Raw genomic sequence first — 15,292 nt, forward strand, 5'->3', positions numbered from 1 at the left:
CACTGACAAACTTTATGACTTCATACCAGTCAATAGTCTTTTCTTTCAACTGCGAACAATCACGAAAATACACAACATCAGTGAAAAGACACAGCCATACACTAAAAGCAAAACTTCAACATCATGAATCAACACGCCGTGATATTGATCACGCCAGTTGTCAACTGGGCATATTCGGCTAACGTCCCTTTAACTTGTCTCTTTGTCTCTCCACCAATCAGACGATTCAGCTAAATATGAGCCAATCATCATAATCCCTCCACACATGCCGGTCGAATCTGTTCACTGAGGATATCGCTCATTTGTGTCGTGTCCTTGTACATATCTATTAATTTATTTATTTGAACATCACGCCATGGTGAGAATGCGCAGTGTATGATCCTGGAACGCCTGTGTGTTGACAAACTTGAGTGTGAATGTTGTGTGCTCTTTTTTTTTCTGAGGCTGTGGTTTTGAGTCCAAAGGTTGTGTGATCACAATGGTGTGGCAAGGTGATTCAGAAGATCAAGAGTGAGGTGAGTATAGTGCTGTTGTTTTCTTTCTACATTATTTCCTGTCTCAGTTCTGTATACCACGCTCGCATACATAAAAATACTTTTTGTGTGTGGTTTTAGTTTGTTTTTGATGTTTCGGGGGGAAAAAAAACTGGTAATTTATTGCTCGTCCTGGACATATTCTATGTGTCTGCGTGTCTCTGTCTCTCTCAGTCTCTCTTTTGCTGTCTCTCTTTCAAACACCCCACATCCCCGCCCCACACGCACACGCACGCACACCCTCACATAGAAACGTTCACCCCCACCCCACACACACCCATACTCATACCCACACTCACACACACACACACACACACACACACACACACTCACTCATACCCACACTCATACCCCCCTCCCCCCCCCTGCCCCCCCCCCCCCCCCCAAACACACACACACACACACGATAGCAGAAAGCAAAATGTGTCACTTTTACCCTGGTATCACACGAAAGGATATTCGCGGATTCACGGACTCGGTTCATCAGGGACTGAAATAAGCCAGGGGCTCCTTGTCATCCGAATGACATTCTCGTCCATGCAAACGACCCAAAATGGGTGGTGCAGGTAGACTTTTCTTGGGACTGCGCATCAAGCGGGATTTGCCAAAAGCCGGAAAACAAGTCAAGGGTGGAAAATACGGTTGATTTGCCCATGATGTCTAAGGCATCCTCTAGTCTGGGGAGTGGGAAATGGACGGGTTTGGTAACTTTATTCAGCTTGCGATAGTCTACTGCAAAGCGATCCGTGCCGTCTTTCTTTTTCACCAGAACCACAGGGGATGACCAGGGGGATGTGGAGGGTCTGCTCACACCATGCTGACACATCTCACTGACCTGTTTCTCTATTTCAGCATTCAGGGCAGGGGCTGTACGATAGGGTCTTTGTTTTATAGGGGCTGCATCACCAGTATCTATGGTATGGGACACAAGGTGAGTTTCTCCTAACTCAGGCATAGCTGCAGCGAAAATATCCCTGTTCTGGACCAGAAAAAGTGTCAGTGAGTCTTTCTGGTCAGGTGATAGATCAGAATTGGACAGACCTATGCCTATATCAGAGATGAGAGCTTTGACTTTTGAAAGTCCGCTTGTATCATTAGTAATGTTGGCTGACCTGACCTGGGTAGAGGTTTCCGAAATTTCTCCAAACTCTTCAGAAATTGCCTGAAAGTGACCAAGAACGCCATGGGGTTTCAATTTGACCGGGGCAGCAAAGTTGTTCCGAACTACACACATGGTCTGATTTCCCTGTAGGGTGACAAGTGTCCTGGCAGCGAGCACTTTTGTATTGACCAACAGTGCCTGCAAAGGTTCAATGATACCTGAGGTGTGTGGACAGCTGGACTTTACCTGCACTGGAAGTAACACCTCTGAGTAAGGAGGGATGCACGTAGTGTGCAGAACATGAACTGGCAGACTATCAGACTGATCTGTCACAAAGGGGACTGTTGTTAGCCCATTGTAAAGTTGAACATGGTGGCTGGCAAAATTCAGAGAGGCTTTGGCGAGTGGTGAGGAAATCAATGCCAAAAATCAAGGGGCAGGTGAGCTGATCCAAAACAATGAAGGACTGGGAGATTTGGAGGCCCGGTGTTTGAGGGGAACATCAACTTTTCCTACGACTCTAACGGGCTGACCACCAACACCTTTTATCAAAGCAAGAGGGCAGGACTGAACTGAGATAAGCTTATCTTTAGCTAAGACAGTGGCCAGCTGACTGCTGATGCAACAAACAGCGCCGGTATCTACCAGACTAATGTAGGGGTTATTCTTGATGTATAGTCTGATCTTGCTATAGTTTGAAAAAGATCTCACATGGGGAACAGACGCAGTGTCTTGTTTGCTGTCTTCCTCATTTCTACCTGTCCTGCCCTTAGAAGAAATGAGGGAAAACCGCTATTGGGGATAGCTGCGGCGGGAGCACACAGGAGCGATGTGTCCTATGATGTGACAGTTGTGGCAAAGGGCGTTTCTGAACTTACATCCCTGTCGGGCAAATTATCAGTGGTGGACGCCTGCCGTGACGTGGGAACTGAGGAGAGAGACGGGGGAGCGGGGCTGTTTATGGCTAGCTGTTTAGCAAACCAACGGGTGACGGGTCGGGAGGCGTGCTGTGCTGTGGAACAGGCCGAAGGACGGGACATGAAATAGGGCTCTTAGTACACAACGGGCAGGCCGTGTATAAACATCAAAACCATGGAAATTGAACAACAGGACAAAAAGAATAAATTATAGAAAGCACAGTGGCACCTAGAGCAGTAAGACACTCACTTGGCTGTGAAAGCAGGTTAGGGGAAAGCCGGACTGCATCTCCACCAACTATCACACGAAAGGATATTCGCGGATTATCTCTATCTGACTGTCACACGAAAGGAAAGTTCGCGTGTATTTCTATCACACGAAATGGTTTCGCGGATTATACCCTATGACTATCACGGGACAGGAAGTCGTGGATTTATCCCTATAACAGTGTGAGAGTTTGGTTGTTCCAAAGAAGGAAGCTTTGTTCTTCCATTAACTTCTGCATGGTAGGTCCCGTGATAAATTCATTGACGAGTACGACACAGAGCACCAAGACAAGTCCAGAGACAGAGTGAGACGAGAAGAATTTCATCACTAACATTGCAAGCAACAGCAAAGAGGTTCGAATATTCTCCTCAAACTTTCAGTCACACCGAGATGGAACAAGGTATTAAGTCTAATATCACTTAATGTGGATAGACATTAAATGAAATTGAACACACACACACACACACACACACACACACACACACACACACACACACACACAAACAAACAACCAAATACACACACACACACACACACACACACACACACACACACACACACACACACACACAAACAAACAACCAAATACACACACACACACACACACACACACACACACACACACACACACAAACAACCAAATACACACACACACACACACACACACACACACACACACACACACACACACAGAGATAACAGTGGCGAGTGTCTGATGGCTTTGGTTTCCACGTGACTGGTCAGTGTGGACATGCTCACAACGCTCCTTCCGTGCACGCTGTGCGTGGATCACATCCATGATCTCCTGCTGGTTTCCCCTCCTGGGCTGAAGGGAATAGTGGAGTGATGGCCTAGAGGTAACACGTCCGCCTAGGAAGCGAGAGAATCTGAGCGCGCTTGTTCGAATCACGGCTCAGCTGCCGATATTTTCTCCCCCTCCACTAGACCTTGAGTGGTGGTCTGGACGCTAGTCATTCGGATGAGACGATAAACTGAGGTCCCGTGTGCAGCATGCACTTAGCGCACGTAATAGAAACCACGGCAACAAAAGGGTTGTTCCTGGCAAAATTCTGGAGAAAAGTCCACTTCGATAAGAAAAACAAATAAAACTGCACGCATGAAAAAATACAAAAAAAAGAAAAAAGGGTGGCGCTGTAGTGTAGTGACGCGCTCTCCCTGGGGAGAGAAGCCCGAATTTCACACAGAGAAATCTGTTGTGATAAAAAGAAATACAAGTACATATACAAATAGTCAAACACAATAGGTATTATATATATATAATTGTCCTCATACCTTTCGTCCTCCCCTTGGTCTGTCTGCTGTCTGTTGTCAGTCTTTCTGTCTGTCTGTATATCTGTCGGTCTGTCGCTGCTGTCTGTCTGTATGTCTGTCTATCGCACTGTGTCGTCTGCCTGTCTGTCTCGGATTTGTAAATCCCGCCGGCCTCTGCCGGAGCCGTGTCAAGGACGGCCTTAACTCTATTTATCCATAGTCTGCAGCTGTCACTTACTTTTTCTCAAATAACGAGTCAGACCAAGCTTAAGTACAACTTTCTACGACATCTTATATGAAGAATCAGTATGTGAATATGTTAACTGGTGTTTTCAACTTACTTTCGAAACCATTTTCATCTTTTGTACAGAGGCACCACAAACAGAAGTGGAAAGCACTGGGCCCAATAATGCCCTTCATGAGGGCCATTGCCTTCCAGTCACTTGAAAGTACCCTGGTAAAAACAAATGATGAATTTAGTTACAATAACAGTAGTATAATGTTAATTATTTTTTAATAAAAGTGCTAAACATAGCATTATGTAATCCTAGTCTGTATGGCCCCTTAAACATACTGATATATGTTGCTGATTTAAACCCTCAAGCCACTCAACTTAATGTAACCTTAAAAAAACACACATGAGTATAGTATACATAAATATACAGTAGTTACGTTTATATACGTTTATGTATGTTACCTGGCTGATTCACTTCAACATTCAGAATGGATGTGCTTGGAACAAAGTGTCTTATCATATGAACAGGGAAACAATAACAGAACTCTTGTAAGATCTGGTCATATTGATACACAATACACATTCTGAATGGAAGTGCCGTGTATACAGTGTGTTGCCTTTTAAACCAGATACAGCAAGACACCTGCTGATATTGCCATGTTGATATATGTTTAAAAATAATCATATTGATAATGAAGGAGATTGTATTTGAGTGCTGATGTTAGTGAAAAGAAATATTTTGTCAGAGACCTGTGCTTTCAAAGTACTGCACATACGTAGTACTTGCATAATGGTAATAAATTTGCGAATGAAATCCATGGCCAACTGATTTGTGTGTGTGGGTGTGTGTGTTACTGTGTGTGTTACCAGTTTATTTTCACATGCTTGATGACCAGTCCTCTGTTTGCAGCCTCTGCCATCTGTTGTCTAGTTATTCTTGAACCTGGGATGAGGGATGGTCTGTCCTCATTACCTGAGGTCACATTTCAAATATGGTTAAAAATCAGAAATCCCCATTGACAAGTTGATTCCTTGAAATTTACGAAGATAAAAAAGCAACAAAAAACTCGAAAACAGGAGAAAAAAGTGTTATATGCCATTTCTTACTAGAGCAAATGGTCCATTACAATAATAATGCATTCTATTATGGCACTCTTTCAAAACAAAAAAACAAAAAAAAACTGCTCTAGCTGCTTCACAAAAAACATGCCACAAACTATAAATGTACACAGATAGTAAGGAACACACAACCACCCACTTTTTTCACACAAGCATGCACACTTGTGCACAGACATTCCAGAATACCACACATATACAGGAGCATAATATATTGTTTGGATCAATTAGCCACATCTGTACCTGTTGCTGAGAGAAGAGATTTAAATATGGTGAGACAGTACGTGTTGGAGGTTGTCAAGAGTCTGTTCCATGTCTATACGGCTTGAAATATCATTTTTTCCAGAGCCTGATTCGTCACATGCTCTGTTCTCTCAGATCATCCCATCACATATTCACATCCCCACCACACTCACCCTAAATCACACAGATGAGACAAAATTCAAAAAGCCAGCTTAAAGAGCTGACTACAGTTGTGAGAGTTTTTAAAGCAGTGGCAGAAGTTGAAGATATAACTTACTGAGGCCAGTGTTCCAGACAGCCTGTACAGAACAGAATTGTTGGCAAAAAGTCCAAGTGTGAACAGTATGGAGGTTGGGAACATAAGTATCAGAAAACAAACAGTCACCTACACAAGTGAATTGTTGGGCATGCTTACTTACCCAGGTACAAGAACAGAGTGTGCTCATCGTCAGAGGAGTACACTCTCCTCAGACGCTCTGATAGGTCGTCTGGGATGAGTTTTATCACCCCTCTGACGGAATTCTTATGTCTGGTGATTTTTGCACCGTCGCATGCAAATCAGTCGAAATGTGAGATTCACAGTGTCGGCTGCTGTCTCCAGCATGGATCTGTTCTCTGGCAGATCCATCACTGTCTCTATCAGGTCTGACAGAGTTCGACAGCAGCCATCTCCACTTTGAATCTGAAATAAACATATAAACAAAAGTCATTTGTTGGCTCCTGCTATGCGTAATTTTACTGACAGTGAAAAATGATTGCCAATTGAAAGGGTAAAGCTAATGTTGTCATAGTCTCCAGCACTGTCCCTAAATATTTCCTTAAGAACACTCTCAATTTTCCTTCTTCTATATTTAGATGAGCAAGTCAGGTCTGTGTATGGTTTTTCTGCTTTATATATTGTTCTTGCCTGAAATTCTGTGTATGTGTGTGTGTGTGTGTGTGTGTGTGTGTGTGTGTGTGTGTGTGTGAGAGAGAGAGAGAGAGAGAGAGAGAGAGAGAGAGAGAGAGAGAGAGAGAGAGAGAGAGAGCTTCGATAATTATGGTTGGGTTTTCTTTCCACCCCACAATCGCTGTAATCCTTCTCTTGTGTGCTATCATTTCATTTCAGGACGATACAAAGAAGAACAGAACGGCAACACTACGTCAGTATACATTGTGGAGAGTGAGTTCCCTGTCCGTCGGACGTCATCAGAGGAAAAGGAAGTGAGAAGATCGCGTCATCGTAGGCAGTGACGTCATAGTCATGACGGGACGAGGTGATGACGCGGACCTGGGCAAACTGGAGGCTGGCAGGGCGGCAGAGATACGTGCTCGTCGGGCCGCCACTGGTGGGGGAGGTGGGTTGGTTGGTTGGTTGGTTAGTCAGTTGGTTATTTAGTTGGCTATTTTGTTTGTTAGTGAGACAGTCACTTCGTTAGCTGGTTCGTCAGTTAGGTAGTTAGTTAGTTGGTTGGTTGTTTAGTTGGCATTTTTGTTCGTTAGTGAGACAGTCACTTAGCTGGTTGTTATTTAGTTAGTAAGATAGGAAGGGAGGTAGGTAGGGAGATAGGTAGTTGCATAAGACTTGTATTGCTTGTATTGACTTGGCTTCATCTGACTTCGCTTGGCTTTTTTTGTTTGTTAGTGAGACAGTCATTTAGCTGGTTAGCTGGTTGGTTGGTTAGTTAGTAAGTTAGGTAGGTAGGTAGTTGCACAAAGCTTTTATTGCTTGTTTTGACTTGGCTTCAACTGACCGCTTGGCTTTTTGTTTGTTAGAGAGACAGTCATTTAGCTGGTTAGTTGGTTGGTTACTTAGGTAGGTAGGAAGGTAGGTAGGTAGGCAGGTAGGTGTATAGGGCTTGTCTTGCTTGTATTCACTTGGCTTCATCTGACTTCGCTTGACTTTTTGTTTGTTAGTGAGACAGTCATTTAGTTAGCTGATTGGTCAGTTAGTTAGCTGGTTATTTAGTTGGTATGTTTGTTCGTGAGTGAGACAGTCACTTGGTTATCTGGTTAGCTGGTTGGTTAGTTAGTTAGTAAGGTAGGTAGGTAGGTAGGTAGGTAGGAAGGTAGTTGTATAAAGCTTGTATTGCTTGTATTGACTTGGCTTCATCTGACTTCGCTCGGCTTTTTTGTTTGTTAGTGAGACAGTCATTTAGATGGCGAGCTGGTTGGCTAGTTAGGTAGGTAGGTAGGTAGTTGTATAAGGCTTGTATTGCTTGTATTGACTTGGCTTCATCTGACTTCGCTTGGCTTTTTTGTTTGTTAGTGAGTCATTTAGCTGGTTAGCTGGTTAGTTAGGTAGTTAGGTAGGAAGGTAAGTAGGTAGGTAGTTGCATAAGACTTGTATTGCTTGCATTAGCTTGGTTTCTTCTGACTTGGCGTGACTTGGCGTGTCTTGAACTGACTCGGCTTAGTTTGATTTTTACTTGACTTGAGTTTACTTAGTTTGCCTTGAGTTGAACTGATTTGACATGACGTGAGTTGACTTGACTTGAGATGAATTTACTTTTAATTTGGCTCGACTTGGCTTGATTTGACTTGACTTGATATGACTTGAATCGCATTTTCTATACTTTACGACTTGGGTTGACGTAACGAGGCTAGATTTGACTTGCATGTTCTTGATTCGTCTGGACTTGAATAAACTTGACTCGACAGAGATTTGACTTGACTAGACTCGGCTTGGCTTAACTTGGGTTTAGCTTTTGAGTTTGATAATAGAATCGAATTGAATTGAATTGTGACTTTTTGATGCATCACGACTTAAGATTTAAAAAAAATCAATTGTAAACCTAACCTGACTTAGATTTGGTGTTTCAGACTCCCCATGGGTGATGAATAATTGTGAGCTGACCTGACTTGGAGTTGACCTTGACCTTGACCTTAAAACCTCCCTATGGGTGATGAATAATTGTGACCTGACCTGACTTGACCTTGACCTTAAAGCCTCCCCACGGGTGATGAATAATAAATTGTGACCTGACTTGGACTTGACCTTGAACTTTGACCTTGCAGCCTCCCCGCGGGTGATGAATAAATGTGACCTGACCTGACTTGACCTTGACCTTGCAGCCTCCCCGCGGGTGATGAAGGCGCTGAGCCTCCTCCTGCTGACCCCGCAGTACGCCCTCCTGATCCTGTCCATGCGCTGGGCCCGCACCCGCCCCGGGCCCCTGTTCGTGTCGTCCACGGCCGTGCTGCTGGCCGAGGTCATCAAGACCCTGGCCTGCCTGCTCATCATCCTGGGCCAGGAGCGGAGCCCCGTGCTGTGGGCCAGGCACCTCTACAAGGAGCTGCTGTGCCGCCCCTGGGACTTCCTCAAGGTCTCGCTGCCCTCGCTCATGTTCGTCATCCAAAACAACCTCATCTTCGTGGCCGTGTCTAACTTGGAGGCTGCCACGTTTCAGGTTGGAGTGTGTGTGTGTGTGTGTGTGTGTGTGTGTGTGTGCTTTGAGGGATGAGGGTCGGAACTGTTTTTGTTTTGGTTGGCTTTGGTGTGGTTTTGATTTTGCAGGGATGAGGTTGAGAGTTGTTTTGTTGTTGTTGTTGTTTTTCTTTTTCCGGTTGTGTGTGTGTGTGTGTGTGTGTGTGTGTGTGTGTGTGTGTGTGTGTGCGTGTGTGTGTGTATGTATGTGTTAGCGTGTGTGTGCGTGTGAGCGAGCGCGCGGGTGTGTGTGTGTGTGTGTGTGTGTGCGTGCACATGTGACATAGAGACACCGGACGCAGTCGTTCATTCACCATGCACGCACGGTGACGTCATGACTCCCACTGTGACGTAAATCCCCCCCCCCCCAACCCTCGTTTCAGGTGACGTATCAGCTGAAGATTCTGACGACAGCAGTGTTCTCGGTGGTTCTGCTGGGGAAACGCCTCAGCCGTCTGCAGTGGGTTGCTCTGGTCCTGCTTTTCACTGGCGTTTCCATCATTCAGGTTTCTGACTTAAAAAAAAAATATATATATATATATTTTTTTTTTACTTATTTATTTCTTTACTTGTGATGCCAACACGAAGACAGCAGCATGCAAAAAGGGGGAAAGAAAGAAAGAAAAAAGAGAAGGAAAAGGAGGTGGGAATGTGAGGGTGGGGGTGGGGGCGGGGAATAGGTGGTGGGGGTGAGGTAAGAGGAAGCACATAAAAGTAAAGACAAAATTGTACACATTTTACATAAAACACATTGACATCCGATATTCTAGCCTGTGTCGCTACATGCGGAGACACACACACACACACACACACACACACACACACACACACACACACACACACACACACACACACACCTCCTGTCCCACACAATTGCATTTACAATCCACCTCCTACCCACCCACCAAACCAGATCTCTCCAACCTTTCAACAGCACAAAAAAAACTCAATCACGGACCATCCAAACACTTACCCACCCACTAACGAACTGTTCAAACTCCAGAAGAAACAGTTTCACCCACTCGGTCACCCACCAGTTCTCACCAATCCGACCTTTTAAACACTACCAGAGTTTCAAAATCCACGCACACTCCGACTTACCATCCATCCTATTCAACCAAACTCATCCATCCAGTTCACTGTCCAAACTCCACCAGGTACGAACCACCCACTGACCCACCCACCAACCAGTCCGTCCATCCAAGCATCCATTTCATCCATCCTGTTCAACCAAATTTAACCAGGTACAATCCACCCTCTTATCCACCCAACAATCCACCAAAATAATCATCCGACCATTCATTCATCTCAAGGTATAATCCACCCACTCATCCACCCACCCACCAATTCACATCTCTCCAACCATTAAAAAAAACAAAAAACGACCAGGTGCAACCTTCCATTTTACCCACCCACCAACTCAAACCTTCCCCACCCCGTTCAACCTCCTCCAGGTACAATCCTCCATTTACCCACCCAGCTGCTCACACCTCCCCCAGTCTTTCAACCTCTTCCAGGGGCTTAATCCACCATATACCCACCCACAAACTCAAACCTACCCCACCCATTTCAACCTCCTCCAGGTACAATCTACCTTTTACCCACCCACCAGATCACACCTACCCACCTTTTCAGCCTCCTCCATGTACAATCCACCATTTATACCCACCAGATCACATCTACCCACCCTTTCAACCTCCTCCATGTCCAATCCACCATTCACCCACCCACCAGATCACACCTACCCACCTTTTCAACCTCCGCCATGTACAATCAACCATTTATACCCACCAAATCACACCTACCCACCCTTTCAGCCTCCTCCATGTACAATCCACCATTTATACCCACCAGATCACATCTACCCACCCTTTCAACCTCCTCCATGTCCAATCCACCATTACCCACCCACCAAATCACACCTACCCACCCTTTCAGCCTCCTCTAAAGTCCACTCCACCATTCACCCACCCAGCAACTCACACCTCCCCCACCAATTCATTTCAACCTCCCCCCAGGTCCAATCCACGAGCAGTCAGACCCAGGCCAGCAGTAGCCCCACGGCCCAGAGTCCCGTGCTGGGACTGGCGGCGGTCATCGCCTGCTGCTGCCTGTCCGGATTCGCCAACGTGTTCTTCGAGATGCTGCTGAAGGGAGGCAAGCAGAGCGTGTGGGTCAGGAACATCCAGCTGGGCTCGTCTGGAACCATCCTGGGAGCACTGGCCGTCTGGGTGCATGATGGGGGCAAGATACGCGACCAGGTGGGTCTGGGTAGTTCGACAATATCCACATTTTTCCTTCCTTCCTTCCTCGCTTCCTTCGTTCCTTCCTTCCTTCCTTCCTTCCTTCATTCCTTTCCTGTCTTCAAGGGTTTTTTCTGTGGCTACGACAGATTAGTGTGGGGCGCGATGTGCATTGAATCCTTCCTTCTTATCTTCCTTCCTTCCTTCCTTCCTTCATTCCTTTTCTGTCTTCCAGGGTTTTTTCTATGGCTACGACAGATTGGTGTGGGGGGTGATGTGCATGGAACCCTTCCTTCTTATCTTCCTTCCTTCCTTCTTTTCTTCCTTTGCTTCCTTCCTTCCTTCCTTTGCTTCCTTCTTCGTTTCTTCCTTCCTTCATTCCTTCCTTCATTCCTTTCCTGTCTTCCATGGGTTTTTCTACGGCTACGACAGCTTTGTGTCGGGCATGGTGTGCATGGAACCCTTCCTTCCTTCCTTCATTCATTCATTCATTCCGTCATTCCTTCATTCCTTTCCTGTCTTCAAGGGTTTTTCTACGGCTACGACAGATTGGTTTGGGGCGTGGTGTGCATGGAACTCTTCCTTCTTATCTTCCTTCCTTCCTTCCTTCATTCATTCATTCATTCATTCATTCATTCATTCCTTTCCTGTCTTCCAGGGGTTTTTCTATGGCTACGACAGATTGGTGTGGGGCGTGATGTGCATTGAATCCTTCCTTCTTATCTCCCTTCCTTCCTTCCTTCCTTCCTTCATTCCTTTCCTGTCTTCCAGGGTTTTTTCTATGGCTACGACAGATTGGTGTGGGGCGTGATGTGCATAGAATCCTTCCTTCTTATCTTCCTTCCTTCCTTCCTTCCTTCCTTCCTTCTCATCTTCCTTCCTTCCTTCCTTCATTCATTCCTTTCCTGTCTTCAAGGGTTTTTCTATGGCTACGACAGCTTGGTGTGCATGGAACCCTTCCTTCTTATCTTCTTTCCTTCCTTCCTTCCTTCATTCATTCATTCCTTCATTCATTCCTTTTCTGTCTTCAAGGGTTTTTTTCTATGGCTACGACAGATTGGTGTGGGGCGTGATGTACATAGAATCTTTCCTTCTTATCTCCCTTCCTTCCTTCCTTCCTTCCTTTCCTTCATTCATTCCTTTCCTGTCTTTCAGGGGTTTTTCTACGGCTACGACAACTTGGTGTGCATGGAACCCTTCCTTCTTATCTTCTTTCCTTCCTTCCTTCATTTCTTCCTTCCTTCCTTCCTTCATTCATTCCTTTTCTGTCTTCAAGGGTTTTTTTCCATGGCTACGACAGATTGGTGTGGGGCGTGGTGTGCATAGAACCCTTCCTTCTTATCTTCCTTCCTTCCTTCCTTCCTTCATTCATTCATTCCTTTCCTGTCTTCCAGGGTTTTTTCTATGGCTACGACAGCTTGGTGTGCATGGAACCCTTCCTTCTTATCTTCCTTCCTTCATTTCTTCCTTCCTTCCTTCCTTCATTCATTCCTTTCCTGTCTTCAAGGGGTTTTTCTATGGCTACGACAGCTTGGTGTGGGGCATGGTGTGCATGGATCCCTTCCTTCCTTCCTTCCTTCCTCCCTTCATTCATTCCTTCATTCATTCCTTCCTTCATTCATTCCTTCCTTCCTTCCTTCCTTCCTTCATTCCTTCATTCATTCCTTTTCTGTCTTCCAGGGGTTTTTCTACGGCTACGACAGCTTGGTGTGGGGCGTGGTGTGCATGCAGTCAGTGGGCGGTCTGCTGGTGGCGGCGGTCATCAAGTACGCCGACAACATTCTGAAGGGATTCTCCACGGCTGGCTCCATCCTGCTCTCATGTCTGGCCTCCGTCTACATCTTTGACTTCCAGGTCGGTGGACACTGTGTGTGTGTGTGTGTGTGTGTGTGTGTGTGTGTGTGTGTTTTCCGTCTGCGTGTTTGTCTGTCTGCCTGTTTCTGTATGTTGGTGTGTGTTTGTGCATATGTGTCTGTAAGTCTCTCAGTTTATCTGTTTATCTGGCTCTCTATCTTCCCTTCGTGTACGTATGTGTGTGCGTGTATATCTATATATATCTATGAATGTGTGTGTGTGTGTGTGTGTGTGTGTGTGTGTGTGTGTGTGTGCGTGTGTGTGTGTGCGAGCGCGCGCTCATTTTTGTGTACCTGTATGTCTGTCACTCTTTTTCAGTCTGTGCATTTGCGTGTATGCCCGTGCACTTGGTAAGTATATATATAATTATATGATAGTCAGCGGAGTTCGACTATGACTACCAGAACAGCAGAGGAGGTAAATGCAGTGCACGTATATGAATCACACACACACACACACACACACACACACACACACACACACACACACACACACACACACACACACACACACACACACACACGAAAGCAAGCAAGCAGATCCCTACAAAAAAGAGCGTACCTACCCTTCTGCTAACTTTCCCATTCATTCAGCCACCACAGCTCGGAACCAGTATACAGCTTGGTGCCTCTGGCAGCTCTGCACTGATATGTCTATCCATTCCTAACCAGGTGACGAAGGAGTTTGTGGCGGGGACGACGCTGGTGATTCTGGCAGTCTACCTGTACAGTTCCTTTCCACCTGCCCCGCCCACCATAGAGATGGACATTGAGGCCCCCGTGAAAAAGCCGAAAGAAGAGAAGCAATAACAACCAACACAACGATCTGCTCATCACTTACGGTTGTTTGTTGTTGTTGTTTTTTTGTTCGTTTATTTGAATGTTGTTGTTGTTTGTGTCATAACATGAGCTAAACACGGCTCTGGAAAAAGCGCTAACCACGCATCGACCCAGATCACTTACGGTTGTTTGTTGATTTTGTTAGTTTATTTGTCGGCTGTTGACGTTTGTATCACGACAGGAGCTAAGCCTCAGCCATAGATATATTGATTGATTGCTTGATTGATATGGATACTTATATAGCGCCTATCCTCGGTCAGAGACCAAGCTCTAAGCGTTTTACAAACACGGGGTCATATGCACAACAGGCTGCCTACGTTGGTAAGAGCCGACTGACGGCTGCCACTGTGCGCTCATCATTCGTTTCCTGTGTCATTCAATCAGATTTCTAGCACGCACACATACACACTCAGACAAACATGTAACATTTATATGCTGTATATGTAATATATATATCAACATGATATATCATGACTTTGATACCAAGCAAAGCGTTGGACATGGATTAGGAACCCTATGTTGTTTACTTAATCTAAAACTCATAGAAAAAAGCGAAAGAAAGAGAAAGTGTCTGGAAATAGAAAAGACAGAAAACATGAAGTTGAAGAAGAAGACGGTGAAGGAGGAGAAGTAGAATAAGGCATGCATTTATGATTATATTAATTCATTGCTTATTCGTTTGCATATTTATCTATAACTAAAATTCATTGTTTATTTGTTTGCATACTTATTTATTTATCTGTGAGATTTATCTGTGTTGTTATTTTTGTTCCTACTACTATTACTACTACAACTCCAACTACTACCATTACTGATACTACTACTAATACAACCATGGCTATCATTATTGTTATATCATTATTATTATTATTATCATTATATTATTATTACTATCATCATTGTTAGAAGTTGTAGTAGTAGTAGTAGTAGTAGTATGATCGAAACCTGAGATTATCACTTGAAAATGGGGGGGTAGTTTCTGTGACGGGGGATTTGTCAGCTTGACACACGGCTGTGGTTACAGCTGCAGAGTTTATTTTGATTCACTTGTACGATTGAACGTGTTCATTCCGCTTTAACTCCACAGAGGGATATTTGCGCCTAGATTTAGTGTCATGAATCCTTTAATCTGTCTGTCAGTTTGTCTGTACGCCTGTCTCTCTCTCTGTCTCTCTATGTCTGTCTGTCTGTCTGTCTCCCTCCTTGTCTGTCTCTGTCTGTCTGTCTGTCTCTCTTACCTACCTCCGTCTGTGTGATTCTGCCT

The 15,292-nt window shown here is 45.0% G+C and overlaps 1 protein-coding gene across 1 annotated transcript in view; it reads left to right on the forward strand.

Annotated features, from left to right (window-relative positions):
* LOC143284555 (UDP-N-acetylglucosamine transporter-like) overlaps positions 1-15,292 on the forward strand; it is an 18,657-nt gene continuing 3,365 nt past the window's right edge. The window contains exons 1-7 of the mRNA XM_076591332.1: positions 1-515; positions 6,795-7,023; positions 8,741-9,075; positions 9,476-9,598; positions 11,111-11,353; positions 13,016-13,189; positions 13,861-15,292. The exon at positions 13,861-15,292 is cut by the window's right edge and continues 3,365 nt beyond it. Coding sequence (XP_076447447.1) covers positions 6,930-7,023; positions 8,741-9,075; positions 9,476-9,598; positions 11,111-11,353; positions 13,016-13,189; positions 13,861-13,998 — 1,107 coding nt within the window. The 5' untranslated portion in view covers positions 1-515; positions 6,795-6,929 and the 3' untranslated portion in view covers positions 13,999-15,292. The remainder of the gene's footprint in view (positions 516-6,794; positions 7,024-8,740; positions 9,076-9,475; positions 9,599-11,110; positions 11,354-13,015; positions 13,190-13,860) is intronic.

The sequence above is a fragment of the Babylonia areolata genome, chromosome 8 (assembly GCF_041734735.1).
Source record: "Babylonia areolata isolate BAREFJ2019XMU chromosome 8, ASM4173473v1, whole genome shotgun sequence".
NCBI lineage: Eukaryota > Metazoa > Mollusca > Gastropoda > Neogastropoda > Buccinidae > Babylonia > Babylonia areolata.